Consider the following 20,001-nt stretch of genomic DNA (forward strand, 5'->3'; position numbering starts at 1 on the left):
GTTAACAGTTCAACCATGAAAGGTTCCCCAAGAATGAAATATGGTGTAACAATGAACACTTAGTTTAGAAATTCGATTCTATTATATATTGTTGTAAAAGTCATTGTAAGAGTGAAAATTCTTCATTCTGCCTTAATGCGATTTTTTGCGTTTAATGCGTTGTTTGGTGATTTTATGATCCCGAATTATATTGATGTGATATATTAATACTGCATTTGTAGACATACGTTTTCTGAGAAACGAGTCAAGGCGATTGATTTTTTGTAAAAATTTGGATTTATCCTTATTTTATTGACGTGCACCAGCACAGAATTGAGAATGGCTTGTGCTATGCTTCGATGGATGAAGAAGCGTTTGTAAGTAATGAATATTATGAACGTTTGAACATATTTAAACGAATAGTATTAAAAGTATATATTTACTTATATCATATACTAATAGTTTATGGTAAATTTTTCATTATAAATCTCATCACAGTTTCATTTGTCATTCTATTGCATTTCTATAGCGTAACATAAATTTTGTGGTTTACATATTGTAGATTGCATCAGTTTTGCAGCGCAATTTATTCCTCGGTATGTTACTTGTAGTGTTATTAGAAATTCCATTATTTTTGTATTTTTTCTGCAATTGGTAGTATCTGATTAGGAAATTTATGTTTTATTTCAAGATATATATGAAGTTGGTTATATCAAGTGTTAAATAAACTTTGTTATTCGGGCAATAGCGTTAGCTTTATCGAGATAGATAAATGCAATTCTTATTTCTTAAATAGTCAAGATATAAAGACACACTCGAATAGGAGATTCACTCACTTTACGTTTTTTAAGGGTTATATATATACATTAAGGGCGTGTTCAAAACAACCATTGACGAGTAGTCTTGGCGTAATTCGTATTCATACCAAGATTATCCATTTCTCAAGGCAATAATTTTTGTTATTTTTGCTAAACCGTTTACGAAAATATAATTTTCCGAATCCTGAACTCTTATGCATGGAAAGGCAGATTTTAAGATATTTGTTTTGCAATTTGATGAAAAATTCGTATTTTTAAAACACCGATGTATATGTTCTCTTTTTTAAATTCTGCCAGTGTATAACATTATATAACATTCTTGTGTTATCACCATTTATAGTTGTCGCTTGCTGTACAGCATGCTGAATACATTTTACTTTCTAGGTATCTACAATTACATCGTGTTGTTTCGGTACGAACAGGGGCGAAGTATTCATCACTTAGATACATTTAAAGATAATTAATTAATTTTTTCTGATTTTCATATCTATAATATATAGACAGGATTACTTATAAGAAATGTAAGAAAATAGTAAATGAAGAAGTAAATAGAAAAATTTCTTTCAGGTATTGTGAGATGTCAATATAAACTTCATACATTTTACTAGGGGGCTGTTGACAAAGCAAAATCTTTACTATATATGTCTACGAGCTCTACGTATACAGTGTGTTGCTCAAACTTCCTGCATTGTGAAGAGTACTACGTGTATGTCGTGATGCGTTCATGCGAAGCTTGTTCCCTCGTATGAGCTCTGCCTCTTCGAACCGAAATTGTCCGTAATCTGCAGCGTCTTGAGTTGTTTATGCAGCTTCTTGAGCTGTTCTGGTATTTCCTGTCGAATCTGACGATGACGCGGACAGTCTTGCATCCTTCGTTTACTTGCGACTTCTTCCCGTCATCGCGCATATTCTTTTGACGTTCCGCTTGCCTAATGGGCCTCCGTTTCGCTTCTGCTTACCTTTCCGGAGCACGCAGTGATTCTTGGTTTTCTGAATGTCTTTTGCGTCTGCTACTAGTTTCTGATACAGTTTGAGCAAGCGAAGTTTCTTGAGTTGTTGCTTGTCTGCTGGAACTCCTATTCGTTTCTTCTTCAGTTTCTTGAATGCGTAACCTTTCTTGTCACTATGCTTGCCTGCTGAGTTTCTAGTTGTATCTTCATTCATTTTTGAAGCATGCAAGTTTTCTTGTACTTGCCTGCTGAGTCTCCTAGTGCTTTTTACTTCATTTTTTCTGTAGCTCGCTGTAACATTTGTGCTGTCTTCTTGCGTTCAGACATTTTCGTAAATTGAAAAAAAAATTATGTAACTGTAGTAAAGTAACATTGCATCTAAAACGTTAAATACTTACAGAAGTTTAAACTTCTACTCAGAAAGGAACTGTGCAATAAAAGAAATTAAATTTTTATAAACAAATTTAGAATAGCATAATATGCATAAAACATTTCATTATGAAGAAAATGTATTCATTCTTTCCAAGCAAAAAGTGATTCTTAAATAAATGTTTCTTGCCAAGTCAGGAAACAAAGACCTTTGACACTTCAGGTAATACATTTGAGGTTATGATTTAAATTTATTTTAATATAACAAATTTTCAAAATCTCAATAAAAGAATTAACGTAGCGATAGCATATCGTATCACGTATCTAAAGGTGAAACATAAAAGTTGCCAAAAGCAGCTATTCATTTAAAATACTTACATTAACGAAAGATTTTCGACGTACAATGACGTTATATGGAATCACGTGCTTTCTTCAACTCAGAATATAACCGTAAATAATAATAACCATAAGTTTCACGTTTGTCAATGCTATTTATTTCATATTTTTTTAACTTAAAAATTTCTCTTAAACAAACTCTACGATATGAAAGTGAGAAGGGCCAACATTTTTCCAAATAAAGCATTTTGATTTCCAGCGCGCTAGACATCGGCCACTTGGAAAAATGAATGCGAAAAATTAGCGTTTTAAGAAATTTTTTATAATATCTCGAGTGATAGTCGTAGGAAGATAACAATAGTCGAAACGTTTTACCATGGATTTTTGAAATTTGAGGGTACCTCCTTCCAAACTCAAATTCCCCCACCGGTTCCGAAGGATATGATGTTACGAAAAAAAAAAAAAAAAAAAACAAAGAGGCAAATACCCGCATATATTTATATTGTTGATTACTCTTTACAATATTCAATTTCCTTTAAAAACATTTAGCTTCATTTAGATAAAAAGAAATTAAATTCAGACATTTTCCCTAGCTTTCAAGCTTTTATTGTATTTTTAAATATTCTTTTTGTCAGTGTTGCGCAAGTTTTCCGCGGCGTCATTAGGAGCCGTAGGTCGAAGACATTTAAGAATCATTGCTGTAAATAATGATCATATGATAAATTGCAATACATATTCGATTCTTTTGATTAGAATTTGAGTGCAATTCTTTATACATCAGCTACTATGCCCCTTTATGTAATGACAAAGATTATTTTCAATGATTATCCGATGAGAATGATTCTTTACAATGATTATTTGCAACGAATATTAAAAGCTGATGACTATGATTACTTAAATAGAATATGCGATGACAACGATTTTTTCCAAAAACGCTTCGATCACGTCACTATTGTAGTATATCGCTATACTCCTGGGGTTGGGAATTGTACTACGGCCCTGTAATTAAGCGTTTTAAATGACGTCAAAAAAGCCACTGAGCCAGATATTTTATTAGTAACTGCTGCGTATTGGGATCGAAACCGTTATTTAAATCTTCTGAATAAAATTTGGGATAATTCCTTCTACGTCAGAAAATAAAGCAACTTGTAACACGAATTTCAACAAAATTACATGCATCGAATAACAGGATTACTTAAACGGAAAGAACAGTACAACAAATCGCTCTTTGCAGCTCGGCTTTTGTCCGACACTTGTTTTTCAGCTATCGTATCTACCCATTTGAAGATACCATGTGAAGAATCCTTTTTTAGTGTGCAAATTAATTAAATGTATGTTATGTATATATATGGAGATATTTTTTCGAATTAGGAAAGCACCAACTTCTTTTAACGGAAACAACCGAGACATTAAATTCAGTCCAATTTAATTTTTCATCTAAATCATTTCTTAATTGCAAAAGTTCATATTAATTTTCGTTGCAAAGGAGACTAGGTGTTGCTGCAAACAAATGAAATACCAAACATCATAAATTTATTGAAGTCAACAGCAGAAAAGTGTTAAACAATTAATAGATTGCTTCAGTGAAACGTAATTGCATTTAAACGTATTAAATTGTTTTCAGCAGATGTAATAATCAGGAAGATCCGAAGAGATATTGTGCGTTTAATATTTCTTTTTTTTCGCTAAATTTTTATACATTTCAGTTAACGTGTAAATCTATGTTTTGAACACATGGCCCGTTAAGTGAAGAAGTCTGTGGGAAGGCAATTTTTAATCCTGTGCGGAAATTGTCCAAACGATTGGTCATTCATCGGCTCAGCATACGCAGCCATAAGGTTGAGAGCCCAATCATTGCTTAGTTGCGCTCGACTGGAAATTTGATCAGCCTGGTCAACGGAAGCCACGGTTTAAAAAATTTACATGTTCTTAAATACTTGCTTATTAACTCTTGTAATATGATTAGATACTTATAGTCACAGTTCTATCACTTTCAATAATATATTTCATAAATTGTTCAAGTGCAGACACACACTTCATATTGTAGGAAAAAAATTCTCTGGAATTTTTGATGCAAATCCTAGTTTTCTTTTTCTAAGAATGGAAAGTAATGGAGAGTGCCATTTATAAAGCTTAGGTTTTGCTAGATTTGCAGGTTTTTCGCGCTCGCATTTTACGTGCCTTCTTAAGAATCTCTGGAAATAAAATGGAAACTTTCCATGATTTGTTGCCAATCTAATTGGAGAAAAAAATGTATTCTTTATAGGGATACTTGCGGAAAGTAACTGTGGAGCAATCTTCTTGTATCTGCCTCGTCCCATCCTGTTTGTTATTTTATCAAAACGTGTTTGGAAATTTTTTTCCTGATTGCAAAGTTTGATCTGTGATGATAGATGTCAATCAGACCTTCTAATATGGAATCCTGAGCTGCTGATGGCAGCAGCTTCATTTCCTATTATACCTGTATATCCTCATAATGGAATTTAGGCTAATAAGACGAATATTCATTTCCATATTTACTGTTTTTTGAAGATTTTGAATAAGTAAAGCTATTTTCTTCGTGGAACATAGCGCCTTTAAAAATCTTTGACAAAAATGTAAAAATGTAATGTAAAAATGCTCGCAAAATGTGAATTACTACTTTTGACAAAAAACGTATAAATAATCATTTATTAAATTAATGAATTCAAACATATGAACATATATATTTAATAAAATAAAAATATTTCAGCGCAAATAATTATCGACGTATATTTGAAGAAGAAGAAGGAGAAGCAAAAATATACTTCAGCGAACAATTACTAGAAGAATTGGATCCGCAATGTTTAAGATTGCAATACGTGTCGGAGACGTAAGTCATTTCGGAAAAAATAATAAAACAAAACATAATGTTTCATGTCCAGTTTAATTATACGTTTAATAATTTTTTGACAAAAACGCTGGTCTGGAAAATAATACGTTTTCAGATTTGTAATGCGTAATGTTTTTTCATTCCTTCATTACAAAAATAGATTATAAATGTTTAAGTTGGAAAATCACATTGTGAAGGATTCAAATTTATTGTAATACCTTTTGATTATGAGGAAACTTTATTGCATTAACTAATGAAATACCTAAACAGAAAGCTAATATACAAAATACACGTGTTTAAACGGCCAGTTTGTAAAATTTGTGAAAGAGAAGTTGTTATGAAGTTAGTTGTTGAATGTCAAATAGTTGATATAATTAGAGTAACAAAGACAAAAAGGACTTTATGTTTATAAATAATAATATATATGTATGTAAAACAAATTACGTAAACACTGAAATCCATCCTATACTCTATTCGGAACAAAACTCATATAAATTTTTCTCTTCACCTGTTTCTGTTAGACTACATATTTCTAGATTTACAGAGATTTATGATATTATTTAGCTATAGTTTTGAGAATTTACTCATCAAACATAATAAAAATTTCGAGATTCTAACTTTTCATTGCAATTATTTTTTTAATATATAATATTAAATAATTTTGAATTAATAACAAATTAAAAAATAAAAATTAATTAATTAAAATATATGTTTATGTATATATATATATATATATATATATATATATTTAAACAAATTTAAATTCTTAACAAATACGTATAAAAGAAAAAAGTAAAAAATAAAAATATAAAAATGCAAATTTAAATTCTAAAAAAAGGACAAAAGCCAAATAATTTAAAATAATTTAAAAATATGCAAACATGTAAACGATTTAATTCTCGAACTAATCTACAATATCATTTAAATTCAGAAGCATAAGCAAATCAAGTGCAAAATCTATCTATGAAAAAAAATCTAATATTATATATCCCCATCACATGATTTCAGTTAAAGATGATGACTTAGCTAAGTGGGAATATAAATTTTCCTGAAACAAATATTTCTCTTACTAAACCACAATATTGTAGAACTATGCATATTTTTTCTATCTCTGTCAACGCTGGCACGGTATTCCTATCTCTGTCGTGCTACTTTCTTCCTATTCCAACAATATGAGAAATATAAATATTCTAGAAATAGGTAAGTTTAGAATTCAAATGAATTGGGGGCGCAAATGTGAATTGAAATAAATCTGAATATTTTATCTTATTCATCTGCCAAATTTGCTCTGTATTATAGATCAATATGTGCGATCAGAATTCCTAACATTAATTCACACACACACACACACACACACACATATGCATATATATCTATATATATACGTTTATCGTATATATGTTACGGTGAAACACCGAAATCTGGAGAATGTCGGCTTTCACCGGTGAATGTCAACATTCACATAGTCGCTTGTTGTATGTCCGAAATATTTTTCAAAAACACTTATTTCTGACTTACACCGGTAAATGTCGACATTCACCATCTACTAATGGTGAATGTTGAACACATAAGAATATTACATTTTCTTCTCCGTAATTCGGTCGCGAAAAAACGCACTTGGGACTTAAAATAAGAACTTAAGAATATAAGAACTTGAAACACACTGTACATTCAAAATGAGAAAGGAAAATAATAGAAGTTAAAAATTTACTAAATTACGTGATTCAAATCTTATTATTTGCAACAACTTAAACTATTAGGACACTTTCAATTGCACAAGAGGCCCTTGCTTTTACAACTGCATTTATTTGTGGAACACTTCCTTTTGCAACGAGAGCGTGTACATATACTCCTCTCTTTTTGACCTACACTAGAGCATATCTGTGATTGTCGACATACACCGGTGAGGGTCCGAATGTACAAAAATGTAATGCAATATTCGATCATTCACCGACGTATTTGGTGAATGTTGACATTCTCCGGTGAAAGTCGACATTCTCCAGTTTCGATCTTTCACGGTAACATATATATATATATATACGATTATATATATATAATTTATTTCCTAAACAATATTGATTAATTGATTATATTGTCTCCTAAGTTTATTTAAAGTAGAATTATTTTAAAATAGTGAATCAATACTGGTAAGTTATATTTTGAAAGATGTTTTGAGGTAACTTGAAAGTAAATTGTTAATAATGTTTTAACGGGGACTAGAATTAAATCATCATGAAGAACAAAATTTCAATTTTAAAAGGAAAAATTAAATTAAAAACATGTAATCATTGTCATTGATCGGAAAATAGTTGACTTTTCAAGGGGAAGAAACCAACTCCCGTATATATATATATATATATAATCGTTTATTGCAATTCATGATCGAAAACGCTTTCCTGGCCCCATAGTGACGAGACACAACACAAGAAAAATAGGGTACGAACAGTGTAAAGGTATTTGTTTATTATTCTTAGCGCAGCGGAAACTAAGAAATAAGAACAAAAACAGGGGATCGTCATCAAAGAAAGTATTCGAAAGTTCCTTCGGTGACTTCCTCTCGGGATACGTCAACACATTATTGCACGAAACCTCTGTTAGAAGTCACACAGGAACTTGTGACACATATCGTGGCAGCTGCTGGGAAAGTCCTGGGAATGCACGGTATTTTCGAGAACATCTTATGTTCGATGTGCGAGAGATGTGATACCTGCATCAGGGTGCAGGTCGTAATTTCGAACACCTTCTTTCAGGTCCATAAGTGTCTAATTTTGTTCCTATTTTTTAATTTCTCTTGCGCTAAGCATAACTGGTGTCCGTTCTTTCTTGTGTTTTGTGTTGTTTGTACCGGCCAGGAAAGTGTTTTCGGCCATGTTTTGCCATTTCATTTTTCGTCATCGTCGTCTCTCTCATATATGAGCATAAATGCTTATGACTCAAGTGTTGCTACTATATGATGAAATATACAAACACGGTGTTTAAAATGCTACATATTCCCATCCGAAAATATCTTTTTTTTATCCTCTTGCGCTTCAAATAAGAAATATGTGTCCTTCATTGTAAAATCTCCTGGAACTTTAATTCTTCTTTTTTCGAGGTCAATGGAGAAATTATTTCAGCATAGGCAGCTGTCAGTATTCAAACATTAAATTGTAAAAGCCATTAAAGTGTAGCCGAAACGCTCAGAAAGGTTTAATTCGCATAAGGATTTAGGAAATACATTTTGAAAGATTTAGCAAATTTTCCTTCAATAAATTTAATGGAACAGGCAAAAGAAATTACAGGGAACAATAAATATAGGAGAAAACAGATATTTCTTTTCCTAATTTGTTTTGCTTTGTTTGATTTCTTTCTTTATTCCTGTATAAATAATAAAACTTTAAGAATGCAACTGAAGATGAGAATAAATTTTTCAATTGAAAACAAATGATGGCAAAAATCCTAGTTCTTCTTGCTGGACGACAAAATAGACCAGCATTATGTTCCGAATTCGGAATAACGAGAGAAAATTTGAAACCTGTGCAGCCAGCGATGCAAAGAGATTGATCTGCGAGAAAGATGACTTAAATGAGGAAACTCGGAGATATTTTAATGATGTGTAAGGTTACCTCTACTGGATAATAATAAGAAATGGTAAAATACGTAAGTAAATTATACAAAAATTGAAGAAATTTAAAATATCTGGCATGCGTAAGAAATAGTAATTGATTCAAAAAATAAATGAATCCAAAGCTTTCAAACTTATACTAGTTTAAATACAGGTTTTGCTGATTCAGAAAGAACGTTACGTGTATATCTTCTAAAATGCTTTTTCCATCCTTTGTTTGTAGTTGTTTTATTTTTCATTTCAGTTTCATTTTTCCTCCTATTTTGCAATTTTCGCCATTGTTTCCCTCTGTTTTAAGCCACCTGTTTATTATTACTATTATTATTATTTCAACTTATGTCAAAATTAAGTAAGGAAAAGTAAGGCACTGAAACTTTGCAAATTATTACGCTCTACGTGAGATTCATGGAGGTCGCTTATTGCATACAAATCACGCCAAATGCTTTAACTTTTCTGCTTGGCTTTAGGTCAGAAGAACAAAAGCAACAAATTCGCCTTTTGTAGAAAAACATTCTGTCAGGCAATAAATCTACGGGGAGATTTTTCCCTATGAAACTGAGCCAAAAGTGTTATATAGTATCTAAATATGGAAGTGTTGTACATGTTAAACGTGATAGTCGTTGCATTACTTTCACTTTTTTACTACTGAAATAAAGATATATTGATTATTTTGTAGATTGGAAAACCCTCCTTGTGATCATGAAAAGGAGCAAAAACTGGAAAACGAGAAAGAACTAGAAAAGAAGCGAGAACCCGAAAAGATGCAAAAACTGGAAAAGAATCAAGAACTGGATAAAAAGGAAGAACATGAAAAGAAGGAGAAACTGGAAAAGAAGCAAGAACTGAAAAACAAGAAAAAACTGGAATTGACACAAAAACTAGAAAAGAAGCAAGAACTGAAAAAGAAGCAAAAGCTGGAAAAGATACAAAAACTAGAAAAGAAGCAAGAGCAGGAAAAGATACAAGAATTAGAAAAGAAGCAAGAACTGAAAAAGAAGCAAGAGCTGAAAAAGAAGCAAAAACTGGAAAAGAAGCAAGAACTGAAAATGAAACAAGAGCAGAAAAAGAAGCAAAAATTGGAAAAGAAGGAAGAACTGAAAAACAAACAAAAACTGGAAAAGCAACAGAAACTAGAAAAGAAGCAAGAACTGAAAGAGAAACAAACACTAGAATGGATTCAAAAACTAGAAAAGAAAGAAGAACTGAAAAAGAAGAAAAAACGGGAAGAGATACTAAAACTAGAAAAGAAAGAAGAACTGAAAATGGAGAAACAACTGAAAGAGATACAAAAACTAGTAAACAAAGAAGAACTGAAAAGTCAAAAGAAACTGGAAAAAATGCAAAAACTAAAAAACAAAGAAGAACTGAAAAAGAAGAAGAAACTGGAAAAAATGCAAAAAACAACAAACAAAGAAGAACTGAAAAAGAATAAGAAACTGGAAAAAATGCAAAAACTGGAAAAGAAGCAAGAGCCGGAAAAGATGCCAGAACTGGAAAATATAGACGAGTCAGAAAAGACGCAATACCTGGAAAAAAAGCAAAAAACGGAAAAGAATCCTCATCTGAAAAACAAGCTGGAACCGGAAAAGAACTGTCAAACCCGAAAAGGAAACCGGATGAACTGCGAAAAGAGCCAGAACTCGATAACAACTGTAGAACGATTGATTTAATGACCAAACGAAGCAAGACCCGGAAAAGAAAAATAGAACAAATAAATCATACACCTGCTTCATTTTACCAAAATTTATTATCAATAACATTTTTATTATGAAGAACTTTATGGTATTCTTAGTATATGGACAGCATTTGATAATATTTTGCTCGGTAAGTGTAACTACTGATATATTATTAGCTAGTAATTAGTCATGCTAACTTTAAGATATCAGCATTATTTTAGCAGCAACTAAGTACACTCTTTCGTAGTTCAGATCTATGTTTTCAGTGCCTTTCATGGCTGCGAGGTCTTCCGGTTTTACCTGGAAAGTCACAGTTTATTGACTTTTTTAACACATAGTCACATGACAGTATTTTTCAACTATAAATTTATGTTATGCTACTGGCTTTAAATTGTGCAAATAAATATTGCACGTCATATCTTTCATAATTGAACTCATGAAATTAATTTATACAGATTTCATTTTAAAATTTGTTTGACCCTGAGCTGTCTTATCCAACTGCAGATATTTATAGGACTTTATATCAAGATTCAAAGAAACGCTCAAAAAGGAATGTTTATCAGCTTTTAATTATGTGTTAATCAGCTTGAGTTGCATTACTAAGATTGTAATTCTAAACAAATTAAAAGCTATTGTAGTATGTACATTAGCTTTTAATTTGCTTTCACCTTGTTTAAATGTAGTTTGACATACCACAGTTTCCGTTTCTACTCAGAATTTTTCTAGTGTAAAAATTCAAGATTACAAATTAAAATGAGCGAAAAAATAACTTTTAAAATGTGTGTATACATTAAATCAGAATCATAATATAATTAGAGAAAAAAACTGAATAATATATTATAAAGCGAATTTATATCAATTTCGATTTCTTTCAAAATAGAGATTCCTTCGCACCTCACAAATCTCACAGAAACTCTCGGTTTGTGATTCGTGAGCTTTAGTTTTTTATATTTGGAATTTGGCAGCAATATGATTCACTGTTACGATACAAATTCTTGCTCACAAATTGGTTATCTAACTAGAAAATGGTATAACTAAAATAAAATAAATATTATTAGATGGAAATGTTGGTTTGCTTTGCGTTTATCTGAATGGTATCGTATATATAAACCTGTTGGAGACGTTTTTTTCCCACACATCGAATAGAGACACATAGTCACATAATATAAATAATCTGACTACATTACTATAGTGTAAGATGAAGCTCTACCACATTTCTCTATTACTTTAGACTGCGAAAGATTTGCTAAAGCATTACAGGATCATACTCTGAAGGATCTCGCCGTTCTGTTTCATTTTCTTCCCCCTCGAAAACGCATTATCTTAATACAATAGATTACTTTTGAAGGAATGTATTATTTGAAAACCTTGTAACTGTAAGAATTATTCTCTGACGTTATTACACAAAAAGCGGTTGAGAGCCTAATCTTTTGCTATGCGCTTTAAGATGTATAAAAGCATTTTGAAATGTAAGGCCTACAAACCGAAACGTAACTTTATCTTATTTCTGTACTATTCATTAGAGTTATATACATTCCCATCAATAGATACTCAATGGCTAAATATTCTGGTTACCCAAATCAGTTATTTTTTTTCTCTCTTCTTTTTCTTAATTTTAATTAGTCCGGAAAGTAAAGCTATAGAGAATTTCACTTCTTCATTAGAAATCTGATTTAGAATTTTGTTTTCGGAGATAAAAGTTTGAATTCTTTATCCCTTTTCTAAACACAAAGATTGAATAACGTAACATCGAAATTTTGAAAACATTTATACACTAATAGAAGGGAAAAAAAAACAGAATATAATGCTTCAGCAAGCATGTAAATATCTCTATCACTTAAGTTTCAGCTATGTTTGTTATAGTATATTCAGGCGTATAAGGCGCACTTTTAAAAGAAAATGCAAGATAGAAATTTATGCGTGCGCTCTGTACGCCAGCTATAAAAATTTTTTGTTTGGAAATATGGAAAAAGTGAGCATACGAAAATTAGATTTCTGCGTGTAATTAAATTTTTTTTCTTTAAAAGAAATAACACAGTTTATGTACTTAAAAATTTTCGTTATAAAAATTCTGTTTCATTTTCACCTTCACATCTGATCCATACTTCCATAGATCCAAGTTCCTCATATTCGGCTTAAGTTATATCTTCAAGCACATCATCGGATTCTGTTTCATTTTCGCCGTCACTTTTTCTCTGATCAACAGATAAATAATCATCTTCCGTTTCAACTAGACCGTCAGATATACCACATATATTAAATGGGTTTAATTTTATTCCGTGCTTTTATTATTTACTGACACACTATTTATGGACTGGCATGACGTATTTGGTCTCCATTTGTAACTGTTTTTTTCACCTTCACGTTTGCTCGAGTATTCCACTGACGTTAAAAATATTCTATCGATGATATATTGACATATATGTCTAATATCTGAACTAATGGCAATAATCCGCCTGGATAAACTGTCATATCTGTATAACATTATTTCAACAACATATTTGTGTTATCCGTTAGATGGAGGCTGAACATGTCTCAAAGTATTGGATTTTCTTGATTATCTGAGACAAAAGGAAGCTTTTGCCAAATATTTCTTATCCACAGTTTCACGACATTTTTCTCCGCCGATCATTTCTCTTGAATACGGATGAAAACACTTTCGGGAAACTGCACTTCTGCAAAATCTTTCTTTTAAAGATATCGATGGGATTTTAATTTCGTACGGTCGGCTAAGCAGGAGATCAGTACGGTGAGGTGAGATTTCTCGTTGGACTATTGTTTCTATGTTAACCGTTATTTTTCTTTCATATCATTGTTTATTTATCTCCTACCGTATAAAAACTACTGGAATGACATCCATATTTGCAACACGTGATAGTAATTAAATTTTTCCATATTTTTAAAAACTCATCAAAGTTTTATCTCTATATTTGCGAAGCCTTTGAAAAAATTTTGTCTTTTTTTCTCGGAGAACTGAATTATTCCGTGAAGTAAATCGAAAACACAAACTCAGTTTGCTTTAGAGTTTTCACTTCCATTTGCACTCCTTTTTTCTATTTTTAAGTCAAAGAAACGTACGCTGTTTCTTGTTACAATTAATTCATTCTAGCGATGATGGGGATTTTCTACAATGCAGTTTCCAACACTTTCGCCGACGGTAAGCTATTTCATTACTTCTTTATGCAATGCACAGTTATTCTTTGGCGCAATAATCATTGTAAAATTTCATGTTTCCTCCACTCGTGTACGAAGCACTCACGAAAACCAAACTGCATGATTTCCATTTTCTTTCGCAAACTGAATGACTTAACATTTGAAACTTGCATTGTGTTTGTTTCGTTCGGCAAAAGCCATAACTACTGCTGAAGAAAGCACTGGATGAACTACACTTCACTAAAATCAAATGTGATATCGTTAAGTCTTTGATGTTGACATCAGAACCACGGTTTCAAATGACTACAGAAAGAAGAACATGACTCCTAATTCCGCAAATTCACTTTGGTCGAAAGTGCACTCTTATCCAAATTATGTTCCTTGTTTCTCGAAGTCCTAGAATAACATTCTCTTCCACATCCAGAATGAATACAAATCACCTCCTACCTTGCAGAAATATTTTCCCCGATAATCATTTCTCCTGCGCACCACCTTATCGCTTGCCAAACTGCAATGTTTCCGCAATTGACATATTTGCTCGTGTTTCCTAAGGTATGAAATAATCAAGAAGAGCTGTTGCGGGATATGATGTTTTTGGTATTGCCAAACCACCATGTGTATTTTATTGCTTTCTTTATTTACTAAAGACCTGATGCATTGTAATTAAGCGATATAAGAACTTGATTTATATGCGATTACGTTTTCTTATACAAAATGTTCCAACAATGTACTTATGCGTTGTAATTTCATTTATTCAAAACTCAGTCTAGTTATATTTATAAAATTTTCAATAGCAAACGAATGTTTTAAGAAAACAGTTTAGACGTTTTGGGTCAAGATACTTTTCAAAAAAAGTCTAATCCAAGAGTTATTTATATGAGAAATTTTATGTAAAAACAAATGGCGCACATTTTTACGTTTGAAATTTACTGGCATATTCCATGCCAAATTTAGTAAGAGATTTCAGGTTTTTACCAGCTAAAGGAAGTCAAGGATTTCTAGAATAATTTGCAAGGTCAAGGAAGAGTTTTGTCTATTGTTAATTGATATTTTCATTTCCAAAAAAGAACGTTAAGCATTAAATTTTGAAAGAAGTTTTTTATTTTCTTTTGGCACGATGCGTAATGAGTTTACTTCAAAAAAGCTGAAAATAAAAGTACCAGTTATCTATATTTTACTATTTATATCATAATAAATAACTTACTAATTTAAAATTTAATTATAAAAAAGATTTTACTCCCACAAAAGCCGTTTTATCCATTTACGCCAGTTTGGGCACTTTTCTACTGCATATGCCTTTCATCAAATTGTACACGCTCTGTCCACAAAATATTCACTCGCTCTTTATTTGTGCAACCGTGGATATACTTCAATTAATAATCTGTTTTAAATGACGCAACTTTTTGTCTTTTCGAATAATAAACGGTTATTATTGCACAAAGTACGAAATCTGACTAATTATTTTTTCCTCCAATACCTAGACTTCTGTCTAGGTATTTGGTTATAAGAAATAAATCACAAAACAATTGACTGATGTCCATCGAAATCAGACGGAGATACTTATGTTCAAAATTATTTCATAACGAGTGCAAACTTTTTCCTCATAAAATCATGAGTGTCGGAGAAACATATGAAGAGCTAGGCTTCGTAATTTTTACAAAACAAATTATTTTAAATTTAAAAGTACCAAAGCGCAAACATTTACGTTTTTCAAAACACTTTTGTACTTGGAAGTCAATGCCCACCACAAACGACCAAGATCCGGTCTGAAATTTTGCAGACAGTGCACAGTCATCCGTTTCGAGTATCTTTCACTTTGGTTATTTGCGTATGCGATATAACCTTTTCAAATATTCTCATGCTTGTGACTCAGAATTGAATTATCATTTTAACTGATATTTTTATGTGATGTGTAACAATAATTTTGTTTATTTTTCAGGATGAAGATTCAGGCCCCCTTTGCGCATACCGACTGTAATTTGAATAGCCAGTTTACAATAACAAGCTTAATAGTAACCGACCGTCATAGGGATGCGCCCGAGGCTTAAAGGAACGCGAATCTCTATCAAATTTGCAACTTGTGCAAATGTAATTTTGACTTTAAAATTCTTTTATTTTCCCTTTCTCGTGTCAAAAATGTTTTTCTCTTCAATATTTAACTTTAATAACGTGAAACTTTAATTTAAATTTTCCTTTTCACTATTTTTACTTTAAAAAGGTTTTAAGTTCTTTCATTTTACAAAAGTAATACTGATTTTGAAAACTATAAATATTTCCTTTTGGTTTTTTATTTTAAAATTTGCTTTTAAATGCTCACTTTATTTATTTTACAGAAATATTATATACTCTTATAAGCAAAATATATTTCTTTTTTGTATTTCCACAAATGGCATTTTTTAAAAAATATTTTACTCCTTTTTATTAAGGGGTGTTGGAAACCCTATAGCGGCAATGTTAAATTGGCCATTTTTGGATTACCTTTTCTGAAAATCTACTGTTCTTACAGGCTTGAAGGTTTTTACATAATTAAAGTACATCTATCACCTCGCGCCCTTTCCACCACGAAGGCAGGACGTCTATGCACTCGCCATAGTAGGAAAATAATCTCTATCTTTATCCTCTAATTTATTACACATAACGGTACACAATATACAATAAAACAAATATCACTAGTATAGTATACATTTAATTATATACATAATATAAGGCGTGCAAAACATTCTTTAAGTAATCTCAACTATATACATAATATAAGGCGCGCAAAACATGTTTTAAGTAATCTCTTTCCACACGGCATGGCTGCCGGTCCAATCGCTAAAGTACCAAGTCTCGTATTCACGCCACCAGCCTGCCTCGATCGGTTTTTCCGAGGAATCTCGAATTCTTTTAATACGGTGTCTTTAATCATAATATTGTTATTTCAATCCATTTCATCGAGAGTCGCGATCAAACTTTTAACTTTTGTTTTTAAACTCTGCAAAATAATTTTCCCTTCTTCAGATATTTTATAGAGATTAAGAATCACTTCAGCATGATGTAAAAAGAACAACCATTTATCAGCTTTCGATGGTGAGTCAAACATAACTCCTTTCATTATTTTCAAATGTTTCAATAATCGTTTCCCTTGCTCTAAGAATCTCTAAGAATCTCCTATATCTTGATAAAAATAAGAACCTTAATTTCTCATTTCCATATAAAATATACTTTCTCGGTGTCTACTGGCTTTAACGCCTGACATTCGAATCATGTTATTAACAGAGATAAAAACAATTATAATTTTCTAAGTTAATATGGTTAATATATAAATTAAGAAGGACTTACCTTTGATCCCGATAGTGAAAATATTGAACGAAGAGCACAACTTGACGCTGTTAACTTTAATCATGAGCACACTGCAGTGGCACGTAACTTGACATGATTACAACACGGTAATTCACATTACCCCTGATTTAACGTTTCACGATTTCACTAGGATGATCAACACTGATGATCCCATTTTACCACTCACTGGCTGTTAACTTTTTAGCACATCACGCTTTCACAAATCGGTTGAATTTATTCGCACACATGGCCCTAAACGCGCCATTTTCTTTCGTCATAAAAATCTTCTCTCATCGTAGATCCATTCGTGAACTATCACCGAATTTCATTTTATAACTTTCAGTAACTTTTTACAACCATATTTATTTATTATTTTCACTATTTAGTGATTTCCTTTTTCACAATCTTATCCAATCGACTGCGCCGATTTGCACCTCGCGCCGTTTCAACTCCGAGGCGGGTTCGGTCATTTCTAATGCACTCGCCATAATAGGAAAATAATCTCGATCAGCTTTGAAATTTTATCCACTAATTTATTAAACAATACACAATAAAACAAATACCACTACTATACATTTAGCTTAAGTTATCCCTTTGCACACGGCATGACTGCCGGTCCAACCGCAAAAGTCACAAGTCTCGTATTCTTCCCACCAGCTTGCCTCCACTCTGTTTTCCGGCGTAACTACGTCCCTTCCTTTAACCGTCTTTAGCCCCTCGCAGATAAAATGTTCTGGAAACGTCTTTCGCTAAGGGAAGGAACATCACAATACCTAGCTGAATATCCTGAAACGAGCTTTTTTATCATTTTAAATTTTAGAGTATTTTACAGTATATTTTGTTACGCATAGTAAAATTTAGCACTGATTATAATCAAAAGCTCATTTCGGCAAATATTTGGAAGCGTAGTAAATAAGGTATAAAAATTTCAGATACCTGTGAGCAGTAGTTCTTGAGAACAGGTACTACATCGAGTATAAAAAAATCACGTTCGAAAAAGGCGATTTTATGTAAAAATTCTCAATTATCAAAGCATTCAATGACAAATTAAAGCTAGATTTTGTACAGTCCTAATTTTCATAGAGATTAAAGAATGGTGTTTTAAGAAAGCTAAAATTATAGAGAATTTGAAAATGCAAATATCAGAAATCCTCATTTTATGAAATGTTTTGGCTTTCAACACCTGTATTCTATTAAATTAATATGTTTCACAAACTATAATCAATCAACAAATGAACTGTATTCCTACACTTTTATTAAATTACACTTGTCAGCGATGCAAAATAATTGATACAAAATAAGCGAGCCATTCTACATGGCTGTCACAAACACAATTCTATCAATCAATTATCTTGTTGCCACACATAAAGTTCAAAACTAAAGGAAGAAAAGCAAAAGGAATTTACGCTGTTTGCAACAATAAAATGAAGCAAACGATACTCACATAAACAACACCCCTTCAACTATTCTATTCTTTAAAGTCCTTTCTCTTTTTTTTCTATTCTGGTAAAACTTTATATATAAATTTAATTCTTTGTCTTTTAATTTTTTATTTTATATCTCTGGTCGCATTTTTCATTAACGATTAACATTTTGCATTTTGCTTATTATTATTATATTAAAATTATGCAAAATGAACAAACAGTAAGTAATGAGATGCTCAATTAAAATCAAATACAGATTTAATGATAAAAGGGAAATTTTTAATGTCATTACAAACAAGATTTCAAGAGATTCAAGAGGCCGTTGCCTAAAAAAAAAGAAAACAATTCGTCGTTTTGAAATGAAACTTAAAAAAATATTTTCGTTGTCACAAAAACAAAACTTTTTGAAACATTACGTTATTCAAACTCTTATGTCACTTCCGAGTGTCACGTTATCTAAGATGGCATAGGTTTCGGCTACGTACCCAAGCCTCTGGCATCTCCTGAGGGCGTTTGGTTACTACACCTGTACCAAAGATAGTGAACTTCCGGTGATATCCTTCTGTCTGTACCTGAACGAAACTGGCTCTTTTTGACGGCACTCTAGCGAAACACTAAAAAATCATGATTTAAATAATTTAACTGGTATTTTAAGGACGAGGATTTAGATTAACTGCTGATGATTTTTTATTTAGGTGATCGTGAGTATATGGTTTAATGATGAAGAGTATGAATATTTGAGTAGGATGATAATAAAACTTGAGGTGATTGGGCTTTGTATCTAGGTGAAGATCTTTTATTTTGACGACGACTTCAATGATGATGATGAAGATGATACATAGGATGGTTTAAAATTTTGTGATTTGGGTGATGATGGTTTATCTTATTCTGACGATGATCATGGTGACGCGATATACATGATGGTTAAAATGACGATGTGTATTAAGTGATAATAAATATTTAGATGAATTTGATGGTGACATAGTTTTGACTGATGACGATTTTATACATGATGTGAGAGTGATTTATATAATAATTTAGAGGAGTTAGGCAGTGAAGACGATGATTAAATGAGGATGAAGAAGATGATGATTTGGTTGATATTGCTTTCTATTTAGATGATCTGGAGGATTATGATTTATCTATCTCGACGATGATAATGGTGATGATGACACATACGACGGTTTAAACTGAAGGTATGATTTCGATGATGATGATTATTTAAATGATGGTTTTGAATTATCTGGTGATAATTTTAGAATTTCTTTCTTGGTTATTCAGATAACAATTTTGATGGTGATTTAGACGGTTGAGGTGATGAAGACGATGATCAAATGAGAATCATATTGTTGATGGTGGTGATTTAGATGACACTGCTTTTTAGTTGATTTGAGCTATGATGATTTATCTTAATTTGGCGATATTTTCAATGACGATGATGATGATAATATATATATGATGGTTTAACATGAAGATGTGTTTTGGGTAGTTATGCTTAGTTAGATGTCTTAGATGATGAT

The 20,001-nt window shown here is 31.7% G+C and overlaps 1 protein-coding gene across 4 annotated transcripts in view; it reads left to right on the forward strand.

Moving 5' to 3' along the window:
• Nucleotides 1–15,792, forward strand: part of LOC146996191 (uncharacterized) — a 300,697-nt gene extending 284,905 nt beyond the window's left edge. For 2 of the 4 annotated variants that reach the window (XR_015042012.1, XR_015042013.1), the window contains 2 exons: nt 9,584–10,731; nt 15,676–15,792. Coding sequence is in view for 1 of the 4 variants with exons in the window: in XM_085820260.1 (XP_085676386.1) it covers nt 9,584–10,577 (994 nt within the window). In the remaining 3 variants the exon portion in view is untranslated. Of the gene's footprint in view, nt 1–9,583; nt 11,257–15,675 lie in introns of those variants that run through there. The other 2 variants (XR_015042017.1, XM_085820260.1) reach the window with 2 other exon arrangements.
• The last annotated feature ends 4,209 nt before the right edge of the window (nt 15,793–20,001 follow it).

Source organism: Stegodyphus dumicola, chromosome 7, assembly GCF_044657685.1.
Source record: "Stegodyphus dumicola isolate Sdum_Otavi_A_Nest chromosome 7, ASM4465768v1".
NCBI lineage: Eukaryota > Metazoa > Arthropoda > Arachnida > Araneae > Eresidae > Stegodyphus > Stegodyphus dumicola.